General features: G+C 49.1%; 2 protein-coding genes across 2 annotated transcripts in view; one reads left to right on the forward strand and one right to left on the reverse strand.

Moving 5' to 3' along the window:
- The first annotated feature begins 1,621 nt into the window (after window positions 1-1,621).
- Window positions 1,622-7,080, forward strand: CKMT1A (creatine kinase, mitochondrial 1A). Its single transcript, XM_004709390.2, has 10 exons — window positions 1,622-1,727; window positions 2,506-2,834; window positions 3,447-3,645; window positions 3,856-3,951; window positions 4,466-4,687; window positions 4,828-4,913; window positions 5,024-5,147; window positions 6,197-6,331; window positions 6,514-6,639; window positions 6,851-7,080. Exons 2-10 carry the CDS (start codon window positions 2,686-2,688, stop codon window positions 6,965-6,967), a joined length of 1,254 nt encoding a protein of 417 aa, XP_004709447.1. The 5' UTR covers window positions 1,622-1,727; window positions 2,506-2,685; the 3' UTR covers window positions 6,968-7,080.
- Window positions 7,081-7,444: 364 nt separating this feature from the next.
- Window positions 7,445-25,117, reverse strand: part of STRC (stereocilin) — a 21,866-nt gene continuing 4,193 nt past the window's right edge. Inside the window, exons 5-29 of the mRNA XM_004709482.1 lie at window positions 21,822-21,884; window positions 21,632-21,742; window positions 21,295-21,461; window positions 20,924-21,110; window positions 20,685-20,800; window positions 20,473-20,605; window positions 19,987-20,169; window positions 19,314-19,352; window positions 18,960-19,127; window positions 18,779-18,844; window positions 18,168-18,299; window positions 16,826-16,884; window positions 16,240-16,363; window positions 16,035-16,147; window positions 13,118-13,253; window positions 11,724-11,920; window positions 11,434-11,524; window positions 11,061-11,217; window positions 10,042-10,211; window positions 9,292-9,447; window positions 8,585-8,727; window positions 8,291-8,439; window positions 7,962-8,059; window positions 7,717-7,864; window positions 7,445-7,533 (exon numbers count right to left, since the gene is read on the reverse strand). Of these exons, the coding sequence (XP_004709539.1) occupies window positions 7,445-7,533; window positions 7,717-7,864; window positions 7,962-8,059; window positions 8,291-8,439; window positions 8,585-8,727; window positions 9,292-9,447; window positions 10,042-10,211; window positions 11,061-11,217; window positions 11,434-11,524; window positions 11,724-11,920; window positions 13,118-13,253; window positions 16,035-16,147; window positions 16,240-16,363; window positions 16,826-16,884; window positions 18,168-18,299; window positions 18,779-18,844; window positions 18,960-19,127; window positions 19,314-19,352; window positions 19,987-20,169; window positions 20,473-20,605; window positions 20,685-20,800; window positions 20,924-21,110; window positions 21,295-21,461; window positions 21,632-21,742; window positions 21,822-21,884 (3,195 nt within the window). The remainder of the gene's footprint in view (window positions 7,534-7,716; window positions 7,865-7,961; window positions 8,060-8,290; window positions 8,440-8,584; window positions 8,728-9,291; window positions 9,448-10,041; window positions 10,212-11,060; window positions 11,218-11,433; window positions 11,525-11,723; window positions 11,921-13,117; window positions 13,254-16,034; window positions 16,148-16,239; window positions 16,364-16,825; window positions 16,885-18,167; window positions 18,300-18,778; window positions 18,845-18,959; window positions 19,128-19,313; window positions 19,353-19,986; window positions 20,170-20,472; window positions 20,606-20,684; window positions 20,801-20,923; window positions 21,111-21,294; window positions 21,462-21,631; window positions 21,743-21,821; window positions 21,885-25,117) is intronic.

A 25,117-nucleotide genomic window follows, 5' to 3' on the forward strand; every position in this document is an offset into this window, starting at 1 on the left:
AAAAAAAAAAAAAAAAAGAAAGACCGATCTTGTGTAGCCCACTACACCACCAGGGCTCCTTCATATTTAGAGATATTTTCTCTAATTGCAAAGTTCTTTAAAAAATTAAAATATTATTATCCATAATTATTGCTATTAAATCAATTAAATACCATATTATTACTTCCTATATGTTGTTGGATAGGTTTATTTCCCCTTTTTTTCTTTTAATGAATGTTGTTGCAGTATGTGCCTGTCAGAGTCTCACAGTTGAAAGGCTACTAAGAGCAGTACAAAAATACCTGCATTTCTTTAATGGAGCTATTATTCAGATTCTGACAGCTACTCTCTAAACCTAAATAATATCTCTTTTCTCTGGGCAAGTCTTATTTCTCTTTTGATTATTCTCTTTTCCATCCCCCACCACTTTTTAAAAATCATTTTATTGGGGGCTCCTACAACTCTTATCACAATCCACACATCCATCCATTGTGTCAAGCCCATTTGTACATACGTTGCATCATCATTCTCAAAGCATTTGCTTTCTACTTGAGCCCTTGGTATCAGCTCCTCATTTTCCCCCTCCATCCCTGCTGCCCCCTCCCTCAGAACCCTTAATAATTTACAAATTTTTATTATTTTTTCATATCTTACACCATCTGACATATCCCTTCACCCACTTCTCCCTTGTCTGTCCCCCAGAGAGGAGGTTATATGTAGATCCTTGTAATCTGTTCCCCCTTTCTCCCTCCCTCCACACTCCTGGATCCCCCACCACTTTAATCTTAGTGACCACCCTCTCAATCAAACGACAGCCCTACTGCTCTGGAAATTTATCTCCTTCCTTTGGCTGGGTAAATATACACCAATTCGTGTCATTACATTCACTTACGCATAGCTACTCCACCTAGATAACCAGCCCAACAACACAGATAACATCTCTTTCTCTCTGAGTGGCCACATTCCAACCATAGAATTTTACCTATTTTCTGATAAACCACTCTCTTAACCGAGTTAATGCTGTACCCAGTGCACATGAATGGGGAAGGCAGGAAAGGGACACAGAGAACTCTGAGAACAAAAGAAATGAGAATATGGGGGGTGGGGTGAGGTCACATCAGTGGGGTCAAAGGATGACAGGAAGGGAATGTCTCCTTCCCAAATACTCTCTTGGAAGATTTCCAAGTACCTTACTGTCTTGCGGGTATTCCAGGATAGTTGAAAGAAGAAACCAAAGCCTATATCTCCAGAATGCACTCTCCTTCCTTCCAGGATAAAAATCAGACCCAGGCCACACTTGGAGTGGTATGGAAGAAGCCCTCTCAAATCTGAGGGCAGAGGGAGGAAGGACCAGGAGGAAAGCAGAAGTTCTTGGTGACGCCATGCCCTTGCACCCAGTCTGCTTTGGGCTCAGGATTAAACATTAGAGAGCCAAGCAAGGAAGGGACTTACACGTGGTGCCTGGAGACCTGTGCCTACCTGTTCCCGTTCCGCACCCAGTCATTTCACCACACCCTTCACTTCACCTTATTGTACTTTCCTCGGTTCAGGAACTGGGAGCCGCAGAAAGGGAGGGCGAAAAGGGGGTGGGGGTAGGATGAGGAAGCTAGCTATTCCTTGCCCAACCCCTGTCCCACGCCCCAACAGATAAGCCGGTTTTAAAAGAATGCTCAGTGGGAGTCCTGTGACTGGAGCAGCACGCAGGTCTGAGCCCGGGGAGGACGTCAAGGAGAAGTAAAAGATCGGAGGTGACTTATGGATGAGTTAGCGAGTGTGGGGGGTAACAAAAGTGTGTGCCTGGGGGGTGGGGGAAGGATTATGGGGAGAGGAGGAAGCAGGAAGGGACAGAGCTTCAGACGTGGGGCAGTGGGGGGTAGGGCGAGGGGTAGGGGCCAGAGATGAGGTTAGGGAGACCATAGTGTTTCCCGGGCTCCTCTCAAGGAATCTTCCCCCAACCTTGTAAAAGGAGAGCAGTGTGGCGAGGGGGTGCCTTGGTCCCCTTCCTGGTTCCAAGGCCAGGGTGACCTTGAGCCGAGTGGGTGTCGCTCCCGGTGCCTGCCTCTAGCTAACCCTGAGCTTTCTCAACGTCTCCCTCTGGTCTCCTGTGTATTCCGCGGTTTCTCCGCGGCTGCCTCCCCTGGGACCTCGGAGGGGTTGCTGGGGCAGGCTGAAAGCAGAGAAGCGCTTGGGCAATGCCACCCTTTCACACCCAGAGTAGAGGGCTCCAGTTTCCAATTAAATCGAGAGGATTGGGGGTGGGGGGTTGTGATCCGGTTTCCGCGGGCCCCTTAAGTGCTGTCCTTCACTTGGTGCTGAAATCTGGGTGGCCTCATCTCAGGTGGGCCCCGGGCGTCTCCGGAGTCCCCTCCATCACCTAGCTGGAGCTGCCCCCCTTGCCCCCGCATACCTCCGACACTGGCAGGCGGGAGGCGGAGCCTGCGTGAGCCCCACCCCTGGGGACTGCGGCTCTGCCTCCCTCTCCTCCGCCCGCCTGCCAGCAGCTCGCTCATTGCGCCTCTCCTGCAGTCTGGTTGGTACCGTCTCCCGCTCCCACTCCGGCCCCCGTTTCGGCTGCAGCCTCGGATCTCCTCCGGCCCTCGGCCCACCAGGTTGCATCCTCCCGCCGTGTCCCTGCCCTGTGCCCGCATCTGCTTCGGGAACCCCCATCGTCCGAGCCGGGAACCCCCATCGTCCGAGCCTCCAGGCATGGCTGGTCCCTTCTCCCGCCTGCTGTCTGCCCGCCCAGGGCTCAAGTTTGTGGCTTTGGCCGGAGCTGGATCTCTAGCCGCCGGGTTTCTGCTTCGCCCGGAACCTGTGCGAGCCGCTGTTGAACGACGGAGGCTCTATCCTCCGAGGTATGCGTGTCAGAGGCGCTGGGCCTGGGGGTAGGGGGGGTCATGAGAACGAAAGTGGGGTGGAGATGAAGGAGCCCGGCAATCATCACCCGGGGCCCTGTAATTTGGGGACTGCACAGTCTGGAGACCTCAGTGAGGAGAGGGTGGGGTCCAAACCCGTAAGGTAAACGCATCCCTGAAAACCTGTAACCAGAGGATCCCGTTCCCAGGAACAGCTACGGTCCTGGGAGTTCTGGCTGCACCCACTCTTGCCCACATTCCCGAACTATCCGATTCGCTCCCCGCCCCCCATCTCCTTTCCCTGCTTGCTTTCCCTCATTTCCCTTCCTTAAGCTTTCTCCTCCCCCGCCGTCTTACTGAGGTCGTGTTCATGGGAGGAAACCACTGAACAGATCCGGGAGAAGGGAGCCAGTCAGTCAGAGGCAGCTAAAACTGTTGGGGAGGGACAGACCCTGAAGTTTCTAAAGAGATTACCACGGTTGAGCCTTCCCTAATCCCCCCTCCCGACAAGGAGCAAAGCCAGAGAAGCTGACAGGACAGCTCCCAGCCAGCTGAACTGACTACAGGCCCCCTGTGTCCTCCCCCCATGGTTACTGGGTACCCCCTCCCCAGCGCTGAGTACCCAGACCTTCGAAAGCACAACAACTGCATGGCCAGTCACCTGACCCCAGCAGTCTATGCCCGGCTCTGCGACAAGACCACACCCACTGGTTGGACGCTGGATCAGTGTATCCAGACTGGCGTGGACAACCCTGGCCACCCCTTCATCAAGACTGTAGGCATGGTGGCTGGAGATGAGGAGACCTATGAGGTAGGGGGGCCCCAGAGTCTCCCTGGTGACCCAATTTGTCTCCCCAGTGATCCCAGATCCTTCCCCCACAAAGATCCTCCACTTCCTCCCAGCTAGATGCTGGGCCATCCACAATCAAGTTTTGCGACCCAGTGATGTCAATCCAAATCAGAAGCCTGGGGAGGGATCCCCTCTCCTTAAATATCTTCTCCTCTCTAACACCCCCCTCAGATATTTGCTGAGCTGTTTGACCCTGTAATCGAAGAACGACACAATGGCTATAACCCCCGGACAATGAAGCACCCTACAGACCTGGATGCCACCAAGGTATGCCAAACACTTCACCGTGATTATTTCCTGACTCATGGTCATCATACTGCTGAGGCTTTAATCTTGGTGTGGGGAAAGAATCATATCTTAAGGAACAGCAGATATGGGGAGAAGGTGGATGAGAATGGTCATGTCCAAAAGCAGGCAATTTGAAAGAAGGTCCACAATGCCCCCTCCCCCCACTTCCCTTGGAAGACTTGCCCAGTGAGACCCCTTTGTCATGCATGCTCAGCATAAGCAGCAAGGAGTCCTGTAAGCCCTGGGGTCTCTCCATCCGCCTTTCTTTCTTTTCTTTTTTTTTTTTTAAAGGATGGAGTCAAGTAATAGAATCAGACGCAATTCATCTATTTCTTTTTTTGTTTGTTTGTTTTTGACGTTTCTTTTTTTTTAAAGTCATTTTATTAGGGGCTCATACAATTCTTATCACAATCCATCCGCCTATATTTCCCCAGGGATCCAAGTTCCGCCTACTGTGTTTCTGTGACTTGCATTAATGTCCCTTGCCTTCCAGATTCGTTCTGGCAACTTTGATGAGAGGTACGTCTTGTCCTCGAGAGTCAGAACGGGCCGCAGTATCCGAGGACTTAGCCTGCCTCCAGCCTGCACTCGGGCCGAGCGGCGAGAAGTGGAACGTGTTGTGGTCGACGCACTGAGTGGCCTGAAGGGAGATCTGACTGGACGTTACTATCGGCTCAGTGAGATGACAGAGGCTGAACAGCAGCAGCTCATTGATGTGAGGGTCCTTAAGTGGGACCTGGGTCAGGGGAACCGATGCAAAGATGAGCCAGGGAGGCGGGACCAGATGAGGTGGATGGACTCTGAAAGGCCGGGGGCATTAGGATTCTTAACCCAGGCCCTTTTTGCTCTGCCTAGGACCACTTTCTGTTTGATAAGCCTGTGTCCCCCTTGCTGACCGCAGCAGGAATGGCTCGAGACTGGCCAGATGCTCGTGGAATCTGGTAGGAGGCTGCTGCTGCTTTTGTCCTCATCCCCCCATCAATGCTGCTTTTCTATGTCTCCCCCAGTGTGTGCCCTGCCCTTTGACCCCCGTCCCTCCTCCTTCTCTCAGGCACAACAATGAGAAGAGCTTTTTGATCTGGGTGAATGAAGAGGATCATACACGGGTCATCTCCATGGAGAAGGGGGGCAACATGAAGAGAGTGTTTGAAAGATTCTGCCGAGGCCTCAAGGAGGTTGGACCAGGGGAGCCGGGTGGGAAGACATAAAGAAAACAAAAGACTAGCGAGGACTGAATGAACCGTGTGTTTTTTCAGCCAATCTTGGGCACTTCAGAGAGCAGAAGGGAATGCCATTAATGACCACAGGACAACGGATATAAACCAAGGCTTAGCTGGACAAATCAGGACACATGGTCACCCTAAGATAGGAGGAAAGGAAGGATACCGAGAACATAAGGAGGCATAAATAGAGCAAGCAGGTGCCAAGTAGGAGTAACTGATTTGAGGTCGTGGATCACTGTCTGTGGGTGTTGTATGAGGGTGACGTATGCACACAGGAGAATGTTTCATTCTGGCTTGACCAGGGGTTGAGAGAATGATGTAGTCAAGATTCTAATGTACCTCCCCAAAGAAGCCTAGTAGCTCTGCATCTGCTTCCTTGTCTGTAAAATTGGGATGATAAGGTTTCCAACTCTAGGTTGTTATGGGGATGAAATGGAATGATGCATGTAAAGTACTTGGCAGAGGACCCGGCCATAGTAAGTCCTCAATTAGGATTAGTTGTTATGACTCTTATTCCAGATGGGTTTACTCGGGTTGGATTGTGGTCTTCCTGTCAATCACTCTCTTCAGTTCTAATAGTCATGTTCATGGTTAGAATGTCACACACACCTGCAAGCCTTTGGCCTTTATGCTCTGTTTTCCCCTTTCTCAATGTACTCTCAACAACTAATGGAGGCCTCCCTTATAAGGCCCATACTTTCAGAACTCTTTGAATAATGAATCTTTTCTCTGTTCCATTTGCCACCTCCACTATGCCCCTACAATCCCACCTTAATGCATCCCTGTCTCAAGCTTCTCCTTTCCCCTCCACATACAACTGACATGTGCCATTAAATTTACCTTGCATGTATTATAACAATAAAAAACTATTTCCACCAAGAAAAAGCAGCCTTCTCAGACCCTCAAGTTTCTAGCCCTAGATATGAAAAGAATACCTGTGCTCTAGCTAAGGGGAGGGTCCACATATCCCCGAGTTTCACTAACAGCCTTTGTGGCCTCAGGTGGAGCGGCTGATCCAGGAGCGTGGCTGGGAGTTCATGTGGAATGAGCGTTTGGGATACATCTTGACTTGTCCCTCCAACCTGGGCACTGGACTGCGGGCTGGAGTGCATATCAAGCTGCCCTTGCTCAGCAAAGTAAGTGAATTGTAGGGTTGAAGAAGGGGATGGGTGGGTGGTTGTGGAGGGTGAGGGGTGGGCACTTTGGAACAGGCGAAAGGAAAAGGTCCGGAGGAAGAGTGGTTCTGTGCAGCTCTAGGACTCTCAGGTGGGGCCAGCCTCTGCTTCTATTAACCCTAAGCTCCATCTGTGTCTCCTAGGATAATCGCTTCCCAAAGATCCTGGAGAACCTTAGACTTCAAAAGCGGGGTACTGGAGGAGTGGACACAGCTGCCACAGGCAGCACCTTTGACATCTCTAACTTGGATCGACTGGGAAAGTCAGAGGTGAGATCCTTGGAGATTAGAAAGCAGGGGGAGGCGGGGTGGGGGTGGAGGGGCTGAGATAGGAGAGAATGAGTTTAAGGAACATAATAGAATCTAAAATGAGCAGGGAGGCCACTGGCAGTGAGTTCCCAGTGTGAGAAAGGCAATGTTAAAGAAACACTAGATTATGGGAACCAGAAATCAAATCAAAGGTATGTGTTGTGTTCTTCAGGTGGAGCTAGTGCAACTGGTCATTGATGGAGTAAACTATTTGATTGACTGTGAGAGACGACTGGAAAGAGGCCAGGATATCCGCATCCCTCCACCTCTCGTGCACAGCAAGCATTAACTCCTCCTTGCTAACAGATCACTCAAGATCCCTGGGACTTCTGCACATTATAATGATGGCCAATCCTATTTGTCCCAGACTTGCTTCTATCCTAGTAAAGACTCCTTGCTACAGCCCAGTTGTCTGTTCTTTCTTCATTTTAATAAATCATTTTATTGGGGGCTCTTACAGCTCATAACAATTCATACATCAATTGTATCAAGCGCATTGGTACATAATGTTGCCATGGTTATTTCTGATGAAGTCAGGAGGGAACAGCCTTCCAGGAGAGGAAAAGGAGGGGTTATTTGTGATGGAAAGAGACTCCAGATATCGACTGCCAGGAACACTGAGTCTCAGGTGGGTGGCGAAATTAGCATTTTACCCATATTCCTCTTTAACCTCCTGAGAATAATTAGGAGACACTTCCATTTGCACTTTATTAGTTATGACTTAAAATTTCTCTCCCAACAGTCTTCCTCCTTAATATGGATAGTTTCAGAAGAGTTGGCCACGGAGGTATATGGTCGATGCTAAGGCCCAGGAGAGCTGTGGCCAGTCCTGGAGGCCGGAGGCTGTACTTCGACCTATAGTGAGATGAGGGAAAAGAGAAATGTCACAACTCTGCTCCACAGAAGCCATTGGCCCCTGAAAAGTAGCTCTTCACTTTCAAGGATCTCCCTTGAGTAGAGTTGAAGTCGGACAGCACCAAGCTGGGGTCATATTCTAGTTCAGACGGTGGAGGGTCTCAGTTGCAATTGGGAGCTCACCCTGATGTTCTGGGCTTTCCTTCCCCTCATGCTGGGCCCATGCAACAGCTTGTCGCTGCTCAGGACTCAAAAAGGCCATTTGCTCAGGGGTGACGGAGACAGCTTGGACACTGGTGAGACTAGATAACTGTGTGGGACTGAATACCACCTGGAGGAAGGGACAGGAATCAGTACATCCACTGGAGTCGCCACTAGGCCCTGGCTTATCCTGAGTTCACCCTAGACCTAAGTTCATCAGTACGTACAGCAAATTTAGGAGCAGGGATGACAGAAATGGCAAGTGGAGTTAGACCTTGGATCTGCCCTCGCAGCAGTGCTGAAATCGCCAGGTCTGGGATCCCAGCTGTTGAAGTAGACATCCATATCTTATCTGGCCTCCTCTTTCTTCAAACTGAGAAACCTCTTTTAATTACTCCCAAAGCACCCTATCCACAGACCTTCCTAGCATGTCCCCAACTTCTGAAGTACACCTTTCCTCAGAGCCCGCCACCTTAATTATCTCCATCTAATCCACCCCCCTCCTAGGGGGACCAATCCCCGCCGGCTAGTACCAGCCGTGTCCCAGACTTTCCACCTGCTATTGTGCCAACTTCAGTGAAGATCTCCGGACCCCAGTTACTGACTGGACCGAAGCCACCAGGCAGTACAAGGAGCTGGGCCAGCACTTCTAGTTGCTCCTCAGAGCACTGGAGAGGCAGGTGGCCCAGGAATAAGGCTGCTTGACTGTGGAGAAGAATTCAGCTTCAGTGATAGGACAATAGATCTAAACCAGGCTTCCAATGAATCTCTTCCACGGCCCCTTCATGACCCTCTCTGTGTGATCACTACCTCTAGATCACCACCACTCGCACCCCCCTCCACACGTGACCTAAATTCCCAACTGCTGATAAGCTGTAGCTCCTCTGGCCGCAGTCCACAGAGGGTGTAACCCAGCGCCGTCAAGTGAATGAAGTCCAGTTGGCTCACGTGCCGGCCACTTTGCCGCAGGAAACTGGAGACCACGATCCGCAGCTGCAGGTGTGGGTGGCAAGGAAAATCCACAAGACAGGAAGAAATATCACAGGGAGTTCATGGAAGGGGGAGAGGTCAGAGAATGGATAGATGCTACTGGATGTATAGTATTAAGGCCTGAAGATCCAATAGCTATGGGGAAGGTGAAAGACAAAACATTCAGGAGGCAAGAGGAAGTATGTGCACAGGGCCTCAGTGTGAGTAAATTATAGTCCCTCAGGTTACTAGAATAGGGTGTTAGGATAGAAAGAATGGCCAGGTAGGGTCACAAGAAAAAATTCCTCAATCTCCAGGTGGCCTGGAGGCATAGTGTATGGCCATGGTTCTCAACCTGTGGGTCTTGACCCCTTTGGGGGTCAAACGACCCTTTCACAGGGGTCACCTGATTCATAACAGTAGAAAAATGACAGTTATGAAGTAGCAACAAAAATAATGTTATGGTTGGGGGGGGTCACCACAACATGAGGAACTGTATGAAAGGGTCTCAGCATTAGGAAGGTTGCGAACCACTGGTCTATCAGGTAGGTGCTTTGGGGGAAATCTAGGGAGGAAGCGAGGTGTCACCTGGGCGGAGCTCCAGCCATCTAGCTGTCCCAGGGTGCTCAGCACTCCCCAGTCCACCAGGGTCAGCTCTTGGAGTTCCCGATCTCCTAATCCTATTAAGAGCCGACCCAGCTGCAGGATCTGCTCCGGACGGAATCCTCGGGGGGCGCCCCACAACTAGGAGAAATAGAGGAACGATGCGAAGGGAAAAGGCACTAGACTAGGGAGTCAACCTGCTGAGGCTCGGTTGGCCTCTGACCTTTGCTGTATAACGCTAGGCAAATCACTTGCCTTCTCTGGCTCTTTTGTTTCTTCAACTGTAAAATAAGTAGGTTACTCACAGTGTTATCACAAGACTGTAGGATCTCAGTAGAAAAGAACAGCAAAAGTTCACCAGTCCATGAGTTCTAAACTTGCTGGGCACCAGACTCACGATGGGGTCCGATTCCAAAGCAGGTGCCCAGGGCCCATGCCCAGAGATTCTTACTCAGCCAGTCTAACATAGGACCTTGCACCCAGCATTTTAAAAACCTGCTCCCCAGGGTGACTGATTTACACTCAAATTTACTAACCTCTCATCGCTCTACCCATTGTACCGGCTCCCTTTCCTCAATAGTCATCCGCTTTCTTCCGACGTGCTATACAATCTAATTCTTTATTTCCCATTTCTCCCTTCCTTTCACCAATTCTCTACTCCCTGTGTCCCATATCACCCCCAGCTAGATTTTTGTTTTTCCATCTCCAATCTCACTTGATTTCTTCATCCCCAACCTGCTTGGCCTTGCCCATGGCTGCCTGTAGTTCCTCAGGCCCAAGTCCTGGGTCTGCTGCAAAGAGTGCCAGGCAGTCCTCAAAGTCTGCGAGCTCCATCTCTGCGATCTGGGTTGCAGACCAGGCTGCTGGAAAAGTCCCCCGAATATCTGCACAATTTGGCACCGGTTCTGAAAGGGAGAGGAGAGCCACAGAGGGTCAGTGTGCTGCTGACATGCCCGGATTGAGATCAATCCTTTTATATACAGAACACTTCTAGAATGACCGCTCAAATCGTTGGTGGATGGGGTAGTGTGGGTAACATACTAGAGGGATTATTGTAATGTGAGACTTACAGGACTTGAAGGATAGCAGAGCAAGAACATACTAAAGAGAACAAGTTCCTCGTTTTACAGGTGCAAAGGTTGAGGCCTAGATGTTTCCCAGGAATTTGATAGCAGGGCTGGGATTAGAATCTAGATCTCTAGCTCCTTCCTACATCCTAGCATCTCCCCAGTGGAAGGATTCCTTGTTTAGCCAAGCCTAGACCTGAGCTAAGGAGCCCTGGGTGGCATAGTGGATTATATCAGTAGGGTAGTAGGTTAGCCCTGGTGGTATAGTGCAGCTGTTAACTACAAAATCAGCAGTTTAAATCCACCGGCCTCTCTGAAGGAGAAAGGTGAGAGGCTTTCTGCTCCCCTAAAGTGTTACAACCTCAGAAAGTCACAAGGGCAGGTCTATACAGGTCCCAAAGACTCAATGGCAGTGAATGAGACCCGTGCTATCTGTTGTCAGGGATACGAGAATAAGAAAAGGAGCATTCTGGGTCAAAAAGCACATGGGTCAAAAACTCCCAGAACTATAGAATGCTGGAACTAGAAGAAACGCTGGCGATCATCCTTCCAACTCCTTTCTTTTCTAGACAGAGAAAGAAGGGTTGCAAATCTCCAAAGGCACACTGCGAACCCAGAGTCTGGCATGTGCTGTTGCCTCTTCTTTCTTGGACACCCTGCTGGAGGTCTGGGTGATGGGGGAACTACCTGGGAGATCTCCTGCCACTGGCCGGACAACCCCAGATACTAGGGCTGCTTTCTTGGGAGCCAGGTCTGGGCCCCCACACAACTGCCCAGCTCTGCTCTGCTCCCAGCTCTGCTGCTCCTCTAGCAGTCGCTCCAGAGTCTCTGGGCCCAGGATCTCCTGCATGATGTGGGAAGGGCAGGATGGGAAACCCGGATCAGGTGCTGCACGGCAGCTATTAAGTCCAAAAGTCTGTCTCTGTTTAGCAGTCTCGCCCAGCTCCAGGCTGCACATTCTTTTTTTCCCCTCCTGCAATCCCTATGGACTTAGATCCCCAGAACCAGCTCACCAGTCTCTGGGTATGTCCCTCCTCCCTCCCTTGTTCCTGCACCTTACCCTGGGGATCAAGGAAATGGCCTCAGTAGAGAGAGTAAAGACTAGGCGTCCAACTTGTTCTACTTCATCCTGGCTCCACAACTCTGGCTTCCTGGGAGACAGAAAGAAGACCAGGGGCTGGAAAATGAAGGGAACTGGGAGGAAAAAGGGTAAGAGGACATGGTAGGATTTAGGACACAGGGACCCAAGGGACCTCAAGCAAGTGGAAGGAGCTGCCGCTGATGGTAATGTTTGAGCGGTTGGGCTTGGGACAGACTGAGTTAGAATGTGACACTCCTAAAAATCCATACCCAAGAAGAGGCTCCTGCAACAGCAGCCATCCCAGCTCGGTAGCAAATGAGTCTCCCAGGCAGTAGTCCTGCAGCTGACTGAGACAGGAGAGCAAGGTCTGTAGAGGGATCCGCCGTGTGCTTTCTATCCCCAGGAATCCAACCAAGGGGCCCAGTGCGTCCAGCACTTCCCTTGAGACCGGAGCCTCCCCTGGAGCCTGGGAAAGGGCATAAGGACAATGCTACCTCTGACTCAGAGTACCAGAGGCTTCCATCAAGACACGAAGTCCCCTTGACCATCTCTTGCCTCTAACTCTCAGCATAAGGCCCTGTGCTGGCCTAGGTCGTGATTTTCTTTCTTAAATGGTGGGCTCAGGCCAGAGCAGACAGAAAGACTAGAAAAAGCAATCCAAGAGATTTTGTAGAAAAGCAAGGAGTAAGAACAGGGAGTATGAAACAGACTACTGAGGAGTAAGTATAACCCAGAAGCAGATCTGAGGGGTAGAGAGCAGAGCCTGGCTCGCAGCAAGAAGAAGGGGCTGGGGCCTAGAAGGCCATTTCAGGGCATCAACAGAGGGGCAAGAATTGCCAAGGGCAGAAAGTTTGTATTTGGAAAGTGTGGGAGACAGAAAAGTTATTCCCCAGGTGTCCCCTCGTAACATTTGCCAAACCTAATGTGCTGCTTGCTATCACGTGGTCAATGATGATGTACTTGGAGGTCAACTGCTTAAAGGTTATCTGCCTGAAGGTTATCAGCCTTCTAGAACAATCAGACCCTATAGAGCAGGGGTCCTCAAACTTTTTAAACAGGGGGCCAGTTCACTGTCCCTCAGACCCGTTGGAAGGCAGGACTATAGTTTTAAAGAAAACTATGAACAAATTCCTACCCATACTGCACATATCTTCTTTTGAAGTAAAAAACAAAATGGGGCAAAAACACCCGGCAGGCCGGATAAATATCCTCAGTGGGCCGCATGTGGCCCGCGGGCCGTAGTTTGAGGACGCCTGCTATAGAGTATAATCTGTAGAGCCTACTCCCTTCTAATGAGGATAATGGATTGTTTCCCTGAAGGCGAGCCCAGACACCTAAGGTCAAGCCAACTCACAGATGACCAAGGATAGGTTGCCATTTTGACTCTAGAGCCCGCCCATCTTGCTATGTATGTTTTACATATGTGGTTACCTGTAATTAGGGGAGCTTGCACACCCCCTGAGTGTATATAAGCCTTGCTTGGAAATATATTCCCTCTCTCTGCATGGACCTGACTCCTGATATCACCGCGATCCCAGAGAGGAGCACTGGCATGCTTTATCTTGTCTGATGTCTCTTTAATTCTACCCCTCAATTACACCACCGCCCTTTAGACCCATTCAATTGTGGGGGCTGGTACCCCACAGGTAAGATGGACAGTTACCAGGCTTTGCAGGGCTTTCTCTGCCAGGGCTGCTCGATGAGGTGGGGTCAGTGCCAGCAGCTGCTCTGGGGCTCCTTGTACCAGATCGACTACTAACATAATGGATTCATTGGTCAATCTGTCCATTAGGCGGATCCTATAGCAATCAGGTAAAAAGGGCATTCAGGAAACTAACAAAGTCAAGAAGGGGCTATAGAACCTTCTATTTCTCAGCTAGGATGTCATGTTGACCCTGACCCTGTGGGTCTACACAGGCACGGATATGAAACAATCCCAGATCCTAGTCTAACCTTTGGTGCCCAAAGGGAGAGAACCAAGGACTGAGATCTTGCTAGTCTTCCAGAAAAACAAATGGCAAACAATTCTATGTGATCTAGCCGACTCAAAGGCTCGATTGTGCAGCAGCATTGCATGTTCCTCGCTTTGTAGACTGAACTCTTGAGCTTCAAAGAGATCAAATAGTTGGGTCCTTATTCTCGATGAACGTTCCTTCCACAGTACTGTCTTTCCTCTGTGAGGCAGTTCCCTCTCTTCTGGGTAGAGCTATACCATTGACAAGGAGCCCTGGTGGCACCATGGGTGTTGCATTCAGCACCTAACAGAAAGGTCAGTGGCTCAAACCCAATAGCTGCTACATGGGAGAAAGGCTGCCTGTTTCCAGAAAGATTTACAGTGCCTAAACCTGAAGGCAGAGGTTCTCAACCTGTGGGTCGAGGCCCCTTTGGGGGTGGAGCGATCCTTTCACAGGGGTTGCCTGCCTAAGACCATCAGAAGACACATATTTCCCATGGTCTTAGGAACTGAAACAACATTTGTGGGTTAATTGGGGTACTTTTTGTTTAGGCCTGGTCCGAACTAGGCAGCCCTGTTTGGACTAAGCTGAAGCAGGTCAGGCCCTGCACATCCCAAAGGTCAGCAGCAGACAGCGCCAGATAAGATAACCTAACCACCAGATAAGATAACCAGTGAAACCAGATGCTCTGGGTCCAAAGAAAGCCTCCTCAAGGAGTGGACAAAGCTAATTGCCATAATCGCCATACATTCCTCACCACCCCTTTCAAAACCCTCGCCCCCAGCTGCTAAGCACGACTTCCCTGACCTGTTGGCCCAAGTCATGGAACCTCTTCCCAGAGCTTCCCCTCATACAGCTCTTTCTGTTTCTGCTCTCCCTTGTCCTGTCAGTTATGCCTGTCCTCCCTGTACCTCAGTTTCACCTTTACACTTTTAGTACCCCTTTTTTCACAAATTAGAAATTCAGACCTTTTGACCTGTGGTCCAGGATCTTCCACTCATCATGGTCCTTGAGATTCTAAATTCTTAATCAACACACTTAAATGGAGTTAAATGACATTGAAAAAAAAACTGTACCCATCCATACCCTGTCCCGTATCTAGGATTGTCAACTGTACAAGAGCCAAAATCTCTGGAGTGGTATAGAAAAATGTAAGGCTGCAATGAACTGGCTTTTCCATCCTCCTATCCCCAGGAAGGTGTGACCCAAATCTTTTCCTATTCTGACTTACAGGTCAGAGGGCAATGGCATTGGTGGTGGGGCTAAAATGAAAAAGCGTATGAGTGAGCAGCTCATGAACTCCTAGAATCTCTGGGCTGGATGGAGCCTTAGGTTCACCTAAGTCTCTCTTGCTTCCACCTCATACTTGGATCTGCTTTACAATATCCCCCCTATGGAGTCATCAAGCTCAGTAAGAATAGCTACAAGTATGGGAAATTTCCCACATATTGTACAAGAATCCGCTGTTCATCCATTTATTTTAGTTATGTGCAATGGGATCACTCATAAACATTCAATCTATTTCTTACTTGAGGGCCCCCTCAGGTATTTGAAGGCCCTTACTGTATGTTCACATTTTGGGGTGCATTTTCTCTTTTAGCTGCACCTCTGAACACATTGAGAGCAATCTCCTAAGCAGACTACCATCCTCTGGGACAGAATCATACCATTACCTCGTTTCAGAGACTCTCCTAATGTTTCCCAGGCTACTTTAAGATTGTTTGGCAGTCCCATCGCCATGTTGTTATGTTCAGTTACCCCATGCTGGGGACAGAATTGCGAGAGCCAGTATGAGATGCAAAAAGATTTTCCCCCAGGTTGTCTGCAGCTTGCTAACACATGGTGGGTAATAAACGGCTTAGCAGGTTTTTTTCCTTGAGGGCAACAGCCATGTAGGACAATCAGACACTATTATCTGTCCCACCCTAGGTGGGGCCCACTCCCTGCTGAGAAGGATTGTTTCCTTGAAAGAGAACCCAGAGACAAGGTCAAGCCAACTCAAGGACGACCAAGGTTAGGCTACCATCTTGAATCTAGGTCGCCCACCTTGTCACGTGCACTCCTAGTGACGCCCCTTCTGATTGCATATACACCCCTAGCTTGTCCCCCTTCGATTGACGTAAGCCAACTATATAATCCCTTCCTCTTATGGTGTAATCAGGGAAGCTTGAACATCCCCGAAAGTGTATATGTGCCACGATTGGAAATATATTCTCTCCTCCTGTGCTCTCTGTGCAGACCTGGCTGCTGAGATCATGGCTGTCCCGGAGGTGAGCATGCTACCATGAAATGCATCTGACTTATTTTATTTTTTTTATTTATTTTTTTTTCTGACTTCTTTTATTCTCTCTCTTATCTCTCCTATCTTCCATGACTTTACTAGGATCTTTATAGATTATAAGGGTAGAATCGCGCCTACGAGCCCCTGGGTTGTTAGAGGCTGGTTTACTCTGACAAGCCAGTCCATATGTACAGCAACTTTGAACAAATCCTCTGGTTTGGGTTATAAATGATTTCAGGGAACCATCAACAGGAACTCATCACCTCTATAGCACTTTGGAAGGGATGATAGTCTACCACAAGTTGGGCATTCTGAGAGCTAAGATCTTCTGCCTGAGCACTTACGGTAGATCAAGGAGTAGCCTGGTGTCCAGCTCACTCAGCTCAGGTCCCAGGGTTGTCAATTCTGGCTCCGGCATTGCCATTCTCCGCTGTAGCTCCTCCCAGATACAGATTCTCTGTGGGACAGGGTGGAGAAGCAGGCTCAGGGCAGAGCTGAACATGGACCCTGCCTCCCTGCTCCCATTAATGCCCAAGTATCTCCTCTCACCAAACTTCCTCGAACCCCAGTGGGCAGTTGATAGATCAGATACACCACTTCAATGAAGTCTGCCATTGAGTTGATCCGCTGCAGAAACTCACAGGACATGCCCCCTGCCAGCGTGCCTAGAGCCCTGTGAGTGGACGGGTGGGTGGGAGTTCAACACATGCCACGGCCTGTCTGCTCTTTGATGTCGATGCTCTCAAAATAAGCGCAGATGCTTACAGATAGTAATTTACAATTTGAGCAAATGCGTTTACATAAGTATATAAGTATTCTTATTTGGCTCACCCCAACATTAGTGCTGCTTTTCGGAGGTGTAAATTATTAGTTTATTAGCAATAAACTGAGACTAGAGCCCCACAACTTGAGGTTCTGAAGCCAATAGTTCTATTACTGTGGGTGCCTTCTTACTCCCGCTTATCCCTGCTTGACCAGAAGCTTGGAAGTCACCCTGAATTAAATTAGCAGCAAATGTCTATAGGGAGCTTGCATCAAGCCAGGCACTCTGTTAAGTACCTTACATGCTTTATCTCATAAGTGCTCAGAAAAGTATTCGTTGAATTAAACTCACTGCTCATCACACGTTACTCACTGAAGATTTCTAAGGGTTGGCTTGGTGGGCACCTGCATCTTCTTCCAGAGAAACTGTGCCTACAAAAGAAAGAGGAACCTCTTCCTAGCAGAGATATTGTCCAAAGACCCAACGTGCTATGGAGCCAGATCTGTCTCTCCGCATTGTGAGCCCCACCAGCCTCTCCCACTCTCCCAAATGCTCGCTCCTCTCCGAAAAACAAAAACCTCACTGCCATTGAGTTGATGCCGACTAAAAGCGACCCTAGAGGACAGAGTAGAACTACCCCTGTGGGCTTCCGAGACTATAACTCTTTACAGGAGTAGAAAGCCTCGTCTTTCTCCCACAGAGTGGCTGGTGGTTTCGAACTGCTGTCTATTGGTTAGCAGCCCAATATGAGAGGGAAATGGAAGGATAGAAGCAGGGGGAGAAAGGAAAAGGAAGGGCAAAGTAAGTCACAGTGTGAGTATAAGGGCTTCAGATGAGATAGATGGTAACATTAAAATGTGAGCTTTTTTGATAGTAATATCATTTAGAAGTAATTAATGCATTATTTAGTGAACCAACATCTTCCAATTCATGTTACAAAATTTGAAACAGTTTCACGTGTTGTTACTAAAAAGCCATTATAAGTGAAGGAGAGTCTGGTTTTAAGGTTATAGCACACAAAAAAAGTTTATTGATGTGAGTACTCATTTTAACTAATCTTGAAGAAACTATCACTTGTCAAATTTGGTTATTGTAGCAAAGACGTATGCTCAGTTGTATCTGGATTGATATTAAAGTATTTTTCTCCTTAACTGAAAAATATCCCCTGAAGTCTTCTTAAGATCAACTTAGCTAGTAAAAACTTCCTGCCTGGGCATTAGGCTATTTTAAGACCAATATTTAAAAAAAAAATCATTTTATTGGGGGCTCATACAACTCTTATCACAATCCATGCATATATCAATTGTATCAAGCACATATGTACATTCGTTGTCTCATCATTCTCAAAACATTTGCTCTCCCCTTAAACCCTTGGTATCAGCTCCTCATTTTTTTGAAGACCAATCTTTATGGGACCAAATTGACCATACATATTTGAAAGATTAGATAGTGACCTTATGGGGCAATGAGCTTGTTAATGAGAAAGAGAGTGTGCAGATAGTTATACAACATGAAGAATGTAATCAGTGTCTCTGATTGTACACGTGGAATCTATATTTTGCTTTACTAGGTATTCTCTCAACGAAATAAAATTTTTAAAATCTTTCTTTTTCAACTATTAAAACAGGAAGAAAGAAGGCCTAGGTAGTGCTGAAGGAAAGGGGAAAGGAACAGAGTGAAGGAGGGGCATCCTGAGAGAAGTGGGGAGAATTACCTGCTGTTCAGACCAGAGCAGCTCACGGTAGCGGTAGTGCCTTCGGTCAGCCAGAAGAGCTGCGGCGTCCAGCTGAAGCAGCTTTAATGGGAGCAAGGGAAGCAGGCAATCTGGCCAGGTGGTGGCGCTGGGCTGTTGGTGGTGATGGGCAGATCAATGGCGTGGCAGGTGAGAGGGTCTGGACTCAGCCCTCTGAGAAGGGGAGCCACAGGGCCGGGAAGGGACCAAGGTTAGGACAGGGTAGAGTGGCATTTGCCACTGTAGAAATAGGCACACATGAGTGCCTCACATTTGGTTAACTGTTTGGTCCAATGTTCCTGCTTTTTAGCCACCTGATGAATTAAACATCCCTCAGCCTCTCTGAGCCTTGGTCTTTTCATCTGAGAGTGGGGCAGTTGACCTGGGAACTTTCTCAGGCCCTTCTGGAGCCAACATTCTGGGACAGGGTGGCTCATGCTGCCCTGTGTCTGAGACTGAAGAGCTGCTGGCATCTGGGTGGGTGCAGAGCTAACTCTCAGGGCCACTGCAGGGAGAGTGTGCAGGGCAGCACCAGTCACAGGAAACTGTCCTGTGACAGGAAGAGGCTCTCGGACAGGAGATCCCACACGTACCTGACCGGGGATGCACACAACTGCTCCGGTGCCTGGTGTACCCGTATTTTTAAGGCCATCTTTCACCTGCACAATAATTGGGAGTCTATGTGTGTTTAAGGGACGCAGAGAGGAGGCCTTCCCTAGCCTAGGGAAGAAGCTCTTCTCGGGCACAGTCTCATCCTCCCTGCCACTCTCCTACCCGGAAGCTCTGCAGCAGTGCTGCCGTCTGGCAGGCTGAGAGGCGAGACAGTTCAGGACCCAGGCAGGGACAGGCTCCACTCAAAACTCTTCGAGGGATGGCTTGGAGTGTCTGCGGGCTAAGGCCCGGCAGCAGAGGGTGCAGGGAGCAGAGTTCTTCCAGGGACAGCTGGGGAGAAAGACAGGAGGCACCAAGAAAAGGGCCGGTGTGGAGGGGAAGACAACACACTGGACCCTGCAGGGCAGCAGGTGTGAGGGCACCAGAAGGGAGGGAGGGGGCAGGTTTGGGAGCCAGGGAAGGGGAGCAAAGGGAGACCTCTGGAGGTCAGGGAGAAGTCGCAGCTACTATACTCACATCATGCCTTGGGAGGAGCCGTCCGAGCAGCAGGACGGCCTGAGGGGGTGGGGTGGGGACAAAAACAATAATTCTCAAGCTCTAGATCGCTAGTGTTTGCCCTCCAAACAGTTAAGGAAACCATCCTCTTTACTGGACTGGCCCAGCTTCCGCTAGAGCAATGGTTCTCCACCTTCCTCAGGCCGCGACCCGTTCATACAGTTCCTCATGTGCTGGTGACCCCCCAACCATGCCATTATTTTCGTTGCTCCTTCATCACTGTCATTTTGTTACTGTTATGAATCAGGCGACCCCTGTGAAAGGGTCGTTCGACACCCAAAGGGGTCGCGACCCACAGGTTGAGAACCGCTATGCTAGAGGGACAAGAGTCAGCAGCAGGTCTCCTAGTGGGCTCCTCCCTACAAATGTCCCAGAGTGACAACTCTCCACCAGTCCAGTGACTGGGCTGGTTCAGGGCCCTTTGTTTGATCTGAGGAAGGGTGTGTGGGTGGGGGGAGAAGGGGGTGGGCAGGGGGAGGGGATCCTCTTAGGGGTGGAATTTACCTCCAGTGCTCACCCAAGGCAAGGAGGCCTCAGGGGGGCTAATGACATCCCTAAGTGTGAGTCTCTTGATTGGGGGGGGGGGTCCAGTGATTGGAGGGTGGATGCCAGGGAGTGGGACGGGTAGGCCCACCTGGGCAGGTGTGATACTGGTTCCCTGCAGCGCAGGAAGCATGGCTCTGAGTTGGGGCTCTGACAGTTCCTGAAGGAATCGGAGGCCCAGCTGAGGAAAGAGAGGGGCCCAGACGCGTAGCTCTGGGGGACTCAGCACAGTTCCTCCAGCTGAGCGCAACACCCCCAGAAGTTCATACGCCACCTACAACCAAGGAAGGTTTGAAACTGGAGAGAGAAGACGGAAGAACCTTGAACCGCCTCCCTCACCCCACATCTGGAGTTCGCAGGGCCTGAACTGGTTCTAGATGGCAAAGGGCATGTTCAGAGTATCATATATCATGGGATGGGTCCAGGAAGAGACGAATGGCCAGAAAGTCAGAAATGGAGGTGGCAGAGGTGGGATCAAGGATTGGACCCCTGTGCCTGTTTCATTGAGAAGAGCCGTCCATCCTCATAGATTTCAGGGGCAGCATGGACCCTTGTAGGTCAATGCCAACAGGCTTACCCGTCCTTGTGGGCTGAGGGTCCCGTTGGCCGCACATTCCAGCAGCCCACGTTCTACTGGTCCCATTGGGTCATTCAAAGGTACCAAGCTCTGCAGCTCCTCTGGGCTCAGGAAACAGGCGAGGGACCCCAGCCTAAGGAGGACATAAAGCTGGCACCTGCCTCTCTACCTCTCCCACCCTGACCTGGATCCCTGATACCACAACCACTCACCTGCGCACCTGCTCCTCCCCATCCTGGACACTCTGGTTCACCAGATTGCGTAGCACATGCCGGGCATGCCCTGGGCCAAGGCCTGCCCCTGGCCAGCTATCCTCCAGGGCCTGGATCTGAGATGGGGAAGGTCGACTCATGGTGAACTACTGTAGGACTCTTGTTGGGAAGGTCCCTACTGCATTCTCTCCCATCTTGCAGAAGAGAAGTGAGTCAAGCAAAGAGGAGGGTTCTTGTACCTGGTGAGGGCTGAGCTGCAGAAAGTTCTCCAAAGGGAGGTGGGGAAGCAGAGGCATTACTGCCCACAGCAGCTCCTGGGACCAGGCAGGCACTTCCCCAAACAGCTCAGGGGCCAGCAGTCTCTTTGCCAGAGCCTCCTTCTGTTCAGGTCTCATTTCGGGGCTGTAATCCCGGATAGCAGCTAGGCTAGAAAGAGAAATGGGTTTTAACCTTTGGCCCTGTTCCAAACTGCTCTCCTTTGACCTGTTGCAACCCCCTGCCATGAGCAATAAGGAGACTCTCTGGTTTTAGTAGAGAAAGAATTCAGCCAGGGGCTGCTGTCAGCAAGGAACTGGTGACAGAAGCAGGCTGGGTGGTGTGGGGACCGTACACAGTGTCGTTGGCCAACAGGGATGGTGGGAAGCGCATCAAGTCAGAGACAGCCAGGAAAGGGATGAGCGGTGACAAGTCAATGAAGAGCTGCGAAGTGAGACGTGGGTACTGCTGAAGCAGCAGGGCTGTCAGACGACCCAGAGCCGGCTCCTCGGACGGTGGTACCTGTGTGGGCATGGGAACAGATACTGATTCTGGAGAGGTTCAGTATCCTTGCCATCATCTCCCTCAAGTCCCTCCTTCCACTGAGGCAACCCCTTTGCACATCAGGTTCTAGATACTCTTCATCCCTAGACTTCCTCTCCACCCTTGTTCACCTATCCCTCTATGCTCACCTGTAGCTGGGCCCAAGACCGGTGCATGAGGGTCAAGAAGCTCTGAGCGGCCTCCCTCTCTGCTGAAAGCACCAACTGCTGGAGATTTTCTGGGGGCATGTGCAGGTACTCCTATGAATTGGGAGGGCATGATGGACAAGGACCACTCAGCCCGCCCATCTACCCCTCCTGCCCACCCTCCTCCTGTTACCTGCATGAGAATCTGCAGAGCCCAAACACTCTTCTCCCTCTGGAGCAGATCCCACAACACAGGCTGGTGGGGAGACAGACAAGATGCCAAGAAAGTGATCGTCTCTGTCCTTCTGTAGCTTCCCCAGCCACTGCCAGTCCACTTGCTAGAATACTTGTTCCTCATATGGAGCGAGTATGCATGTCTCCTCAGAGCTCAAGCTCTAGGAGGTCAGGCACCACATCTCTAATTTCTGTCCCTTCTCCCACGTGAGCTCCACAGTTAGCTCAATACATACTTGTAGCTGTGAATCAGATTACTGTTGGTCCATCTTATCCCGGGGCTCAGCCTCTAGTACGAAGTAAGGAATCTTTTTATCTAGGCCATCCAAACCAAAAATCAAACTCACTGCCATCAGGTTAATGCTGACTCACAACAACCCCTGTGAGTTTCTGAGACTGTAACTGATTCACATAGCAAATATGTACTGACTGGATTATAGTATATACAAGTTCTAACCCTTTACAGAGAAAAAACTGAATCCCAGAAAACTAAATTACTTGCCTAAAGCAATGTGTGGCAGAGATGAACCTAGAACCCAAGTCTTGCTTTGTGGTATCCCTGAATTTTTTTTCTTTCATTTCTATCTTATCCTCCTATCCTCCATCAGCTTCCAATTCTCATTCTCCAGGAATACGATTAGAGCCCTCTGATTTGATCATTTCTTCCTTGGGCAGAAGAAGGGAGAGTCAAAGAGTCAGAAAAAATACTAATGATATAGTTGTTGTTGCATACTTATGTCCCATGCTGAGCATGGTGAAAGAGCTGAACCTGAAAACTACCTGAACAGAATATTTTATTTTATTTGAACAGAATATTTTAAAGGGAAGCTTGAGAAGACAAAACCTTATAACGAAATAAGCAAAAACCTGGAGTTAGTAAACCAAAACGGAAGAACATACTTGGCATTCCTCAAGCTGAAAGAATTGAAGGAGGAAAAAAAAAATCAAACCTCAAGTTGCAATATTGAAGGATTATGAGCAAAATATTGAAAGATATGGGAAGCAGCTAAGGAAGATGGACTGAGTTAAGAACAAATGCTACTATATTCACAATCATGCAGTAGCTAAAATCCACATTATTGTTGATGCATAGATAAACATGCAAGCTGAACAGGTATGGGAAGGAAAATGAGACTATACCCATGAATATAGATGGGTTTGACAGAGGATAGTTCTATGTATGTGTTTATCTATGCTTCAAATACATCCATGAATAGAAGTGTATACAGGGAAAAAGTTATGAAAAATTCTTAGTCATAACCAAACACTTTGTGGAAATGAGTTGCTGGTTGAGGGCTCAGGACCATAATATTGGGGGACACCAAGGTCAACTGGCATCACATCGTCCACAAAGACAATGTTCTGCCTCCTACGTTGGTGAGTAATGACTTTGGTCTTAAAAGCTCAGGAGCAGCCATCCAAGGTGCAACTATTGGCCTTTCCTTGTCCAGAGCAAAGAAGAGTGAGGAAAATTGGAGAGGCATGGAAACAATGAATCCAGTAGATAGAGAAACCACATGAATTTCAGTCTCCACAAGTCTGAGGCCATAAACAGATGGTGCCCGACTACAACCACCCATCACTCTGAAAGGATCACATTAAAAGATCCTGGGGAGAGTGGGAGAAAAATGTGGAACAATACTCAGTCATTAAAAAAGATCCAGCTTACTGGTCATATAGAAACCGGTGGAATCCCCAAGACAATGGCCCTTAGTCACCCATTAGCCCTGGAACTAAACTGACTGCCATTGCTCAGTTTTCAGCCAGAAAACACCCACGGCCATCATGCTGACTGCAACTCAGAATGCCTCTATAGGACCAAGTAGAACTCCACAGGGGTTCAAAGACTATAAATAAATCTTTATAGGAGCACACAGCCCCATTATTCTCCCACGGAGTAGCTGGTGGGTTTGAACCACCAACCTTGCTGTTAGCAGTCCAATACTTAAGCTACTGTGTCACCAAGGCTCTTGTCAAACGATAGCAAGGTATCTAAGGGGAACGATAATACCAGGGAAGTACTCACTCTTCAGAACAATCAATCATTTGAGATTAGACGGGCAGCATCTGCACAAGGAGAGAGTTCAAAAACCGGAAGTGCTAAGACAAAAGGAGGAATGAACACCGGAACGCAGGGAGGAAGTGGTGCTCCATTGTGAGGATTGTGATCAATGCTATGAAACCAAAGATGTATGAATTATTGAATGAAAAAGTGATTTGCTCTGCAAATCTTTCCCCCATTCACTATAAACTTGTTTTCAAAAATGGAAAGAATGCCTAGAGTCACTGTACCAAAAACAAATGATCAAGATTCAATGATTTCAAGAGGCAGCATTTGATCAAGAGCTGATGGTGTTGAAGGAAGAAGCCCAAGTTGCACTAAAAGCATTCGTGAAAACCCAGCCTCCGGGGATTGAGGGCATGCCAATGGAGAGGTCTCTGCCAACAAGCAGCACTGGAAGCCCTCAGTAATCTATGCCAAGAAATTTGGGAGACAGCTACTGAGCCAACCAACTAGAAGAGATGCACATTTGTGCTCACTCCAAAGGAGAAAATGCAACAGCATGGGAAAACTTTTGAACAATACTATTCATATCAGAGGAAAGTAAGATTTTGTTGCTGATAATTTTTTTCTTAATGGCTACAGCAGGGTATCAACAGGAAACTGCCAGCAATTCAAACCAGCTTCGGAAGAAGTTGTGCAACGAAGAATGTACTTATTGATGTCAGGTGGATCATGGCTGAAAGCAGAGAAGACTAGAAAGATGTTTACCTGTGTTTTATTGACTACACGAAGGCATTCAACTATAGATCAGAACAAATTATGGACATTTTAAAGAACAGAAATTCTAGAATCCTCAATGATGCTCATGCGGAACCTGTACGTACCTCAAGAGGTGGTCATTTGAGCAGACCTGGGGAGACTGCCTAGTTTAAAATCAGGAAAGGTGTACTTCAGGATTGTAGCCTTTCACTCTACTTGTTTGACCTCTATGCTGAACCAAGAATTCGAGGAACTGGACTGTACTCAGAACATGGCATCAGGATTAGAGGAACACTCAGGAACAACCCGGAAAATGTCAATGACACGACCTTGCTTGCTGCAAGTGGAGAGGGCTGAAAGCACTTGCTGATGAAAATCAAAAGAAAATCCTTCGGGATGGATTAGGCCCTCTGAGCTGAGCCCTCTGCCCTGAGTGGAATTGGCCCAACAGATCCTGTTCAAGTCCCTGTTTGGATTGGACCTTTTTTTTT

This window comes from Echinops telfairi, unplaced genomic scaffold (genome assembly GCF_000313985.2).
Source record: "Echinops telfairi isolate 266 unplaced genomic scaffold, ASM31398v2 ScPeMD7_8;HRSCAF=38, whole genome shotgun sequence".
Taxonomy (NCBI): Eukaryota; Metazoa; Chordata; class Mammalia; order Afrosoricida; family Tenrecidae; genus Echinops; species Echinops telfairi.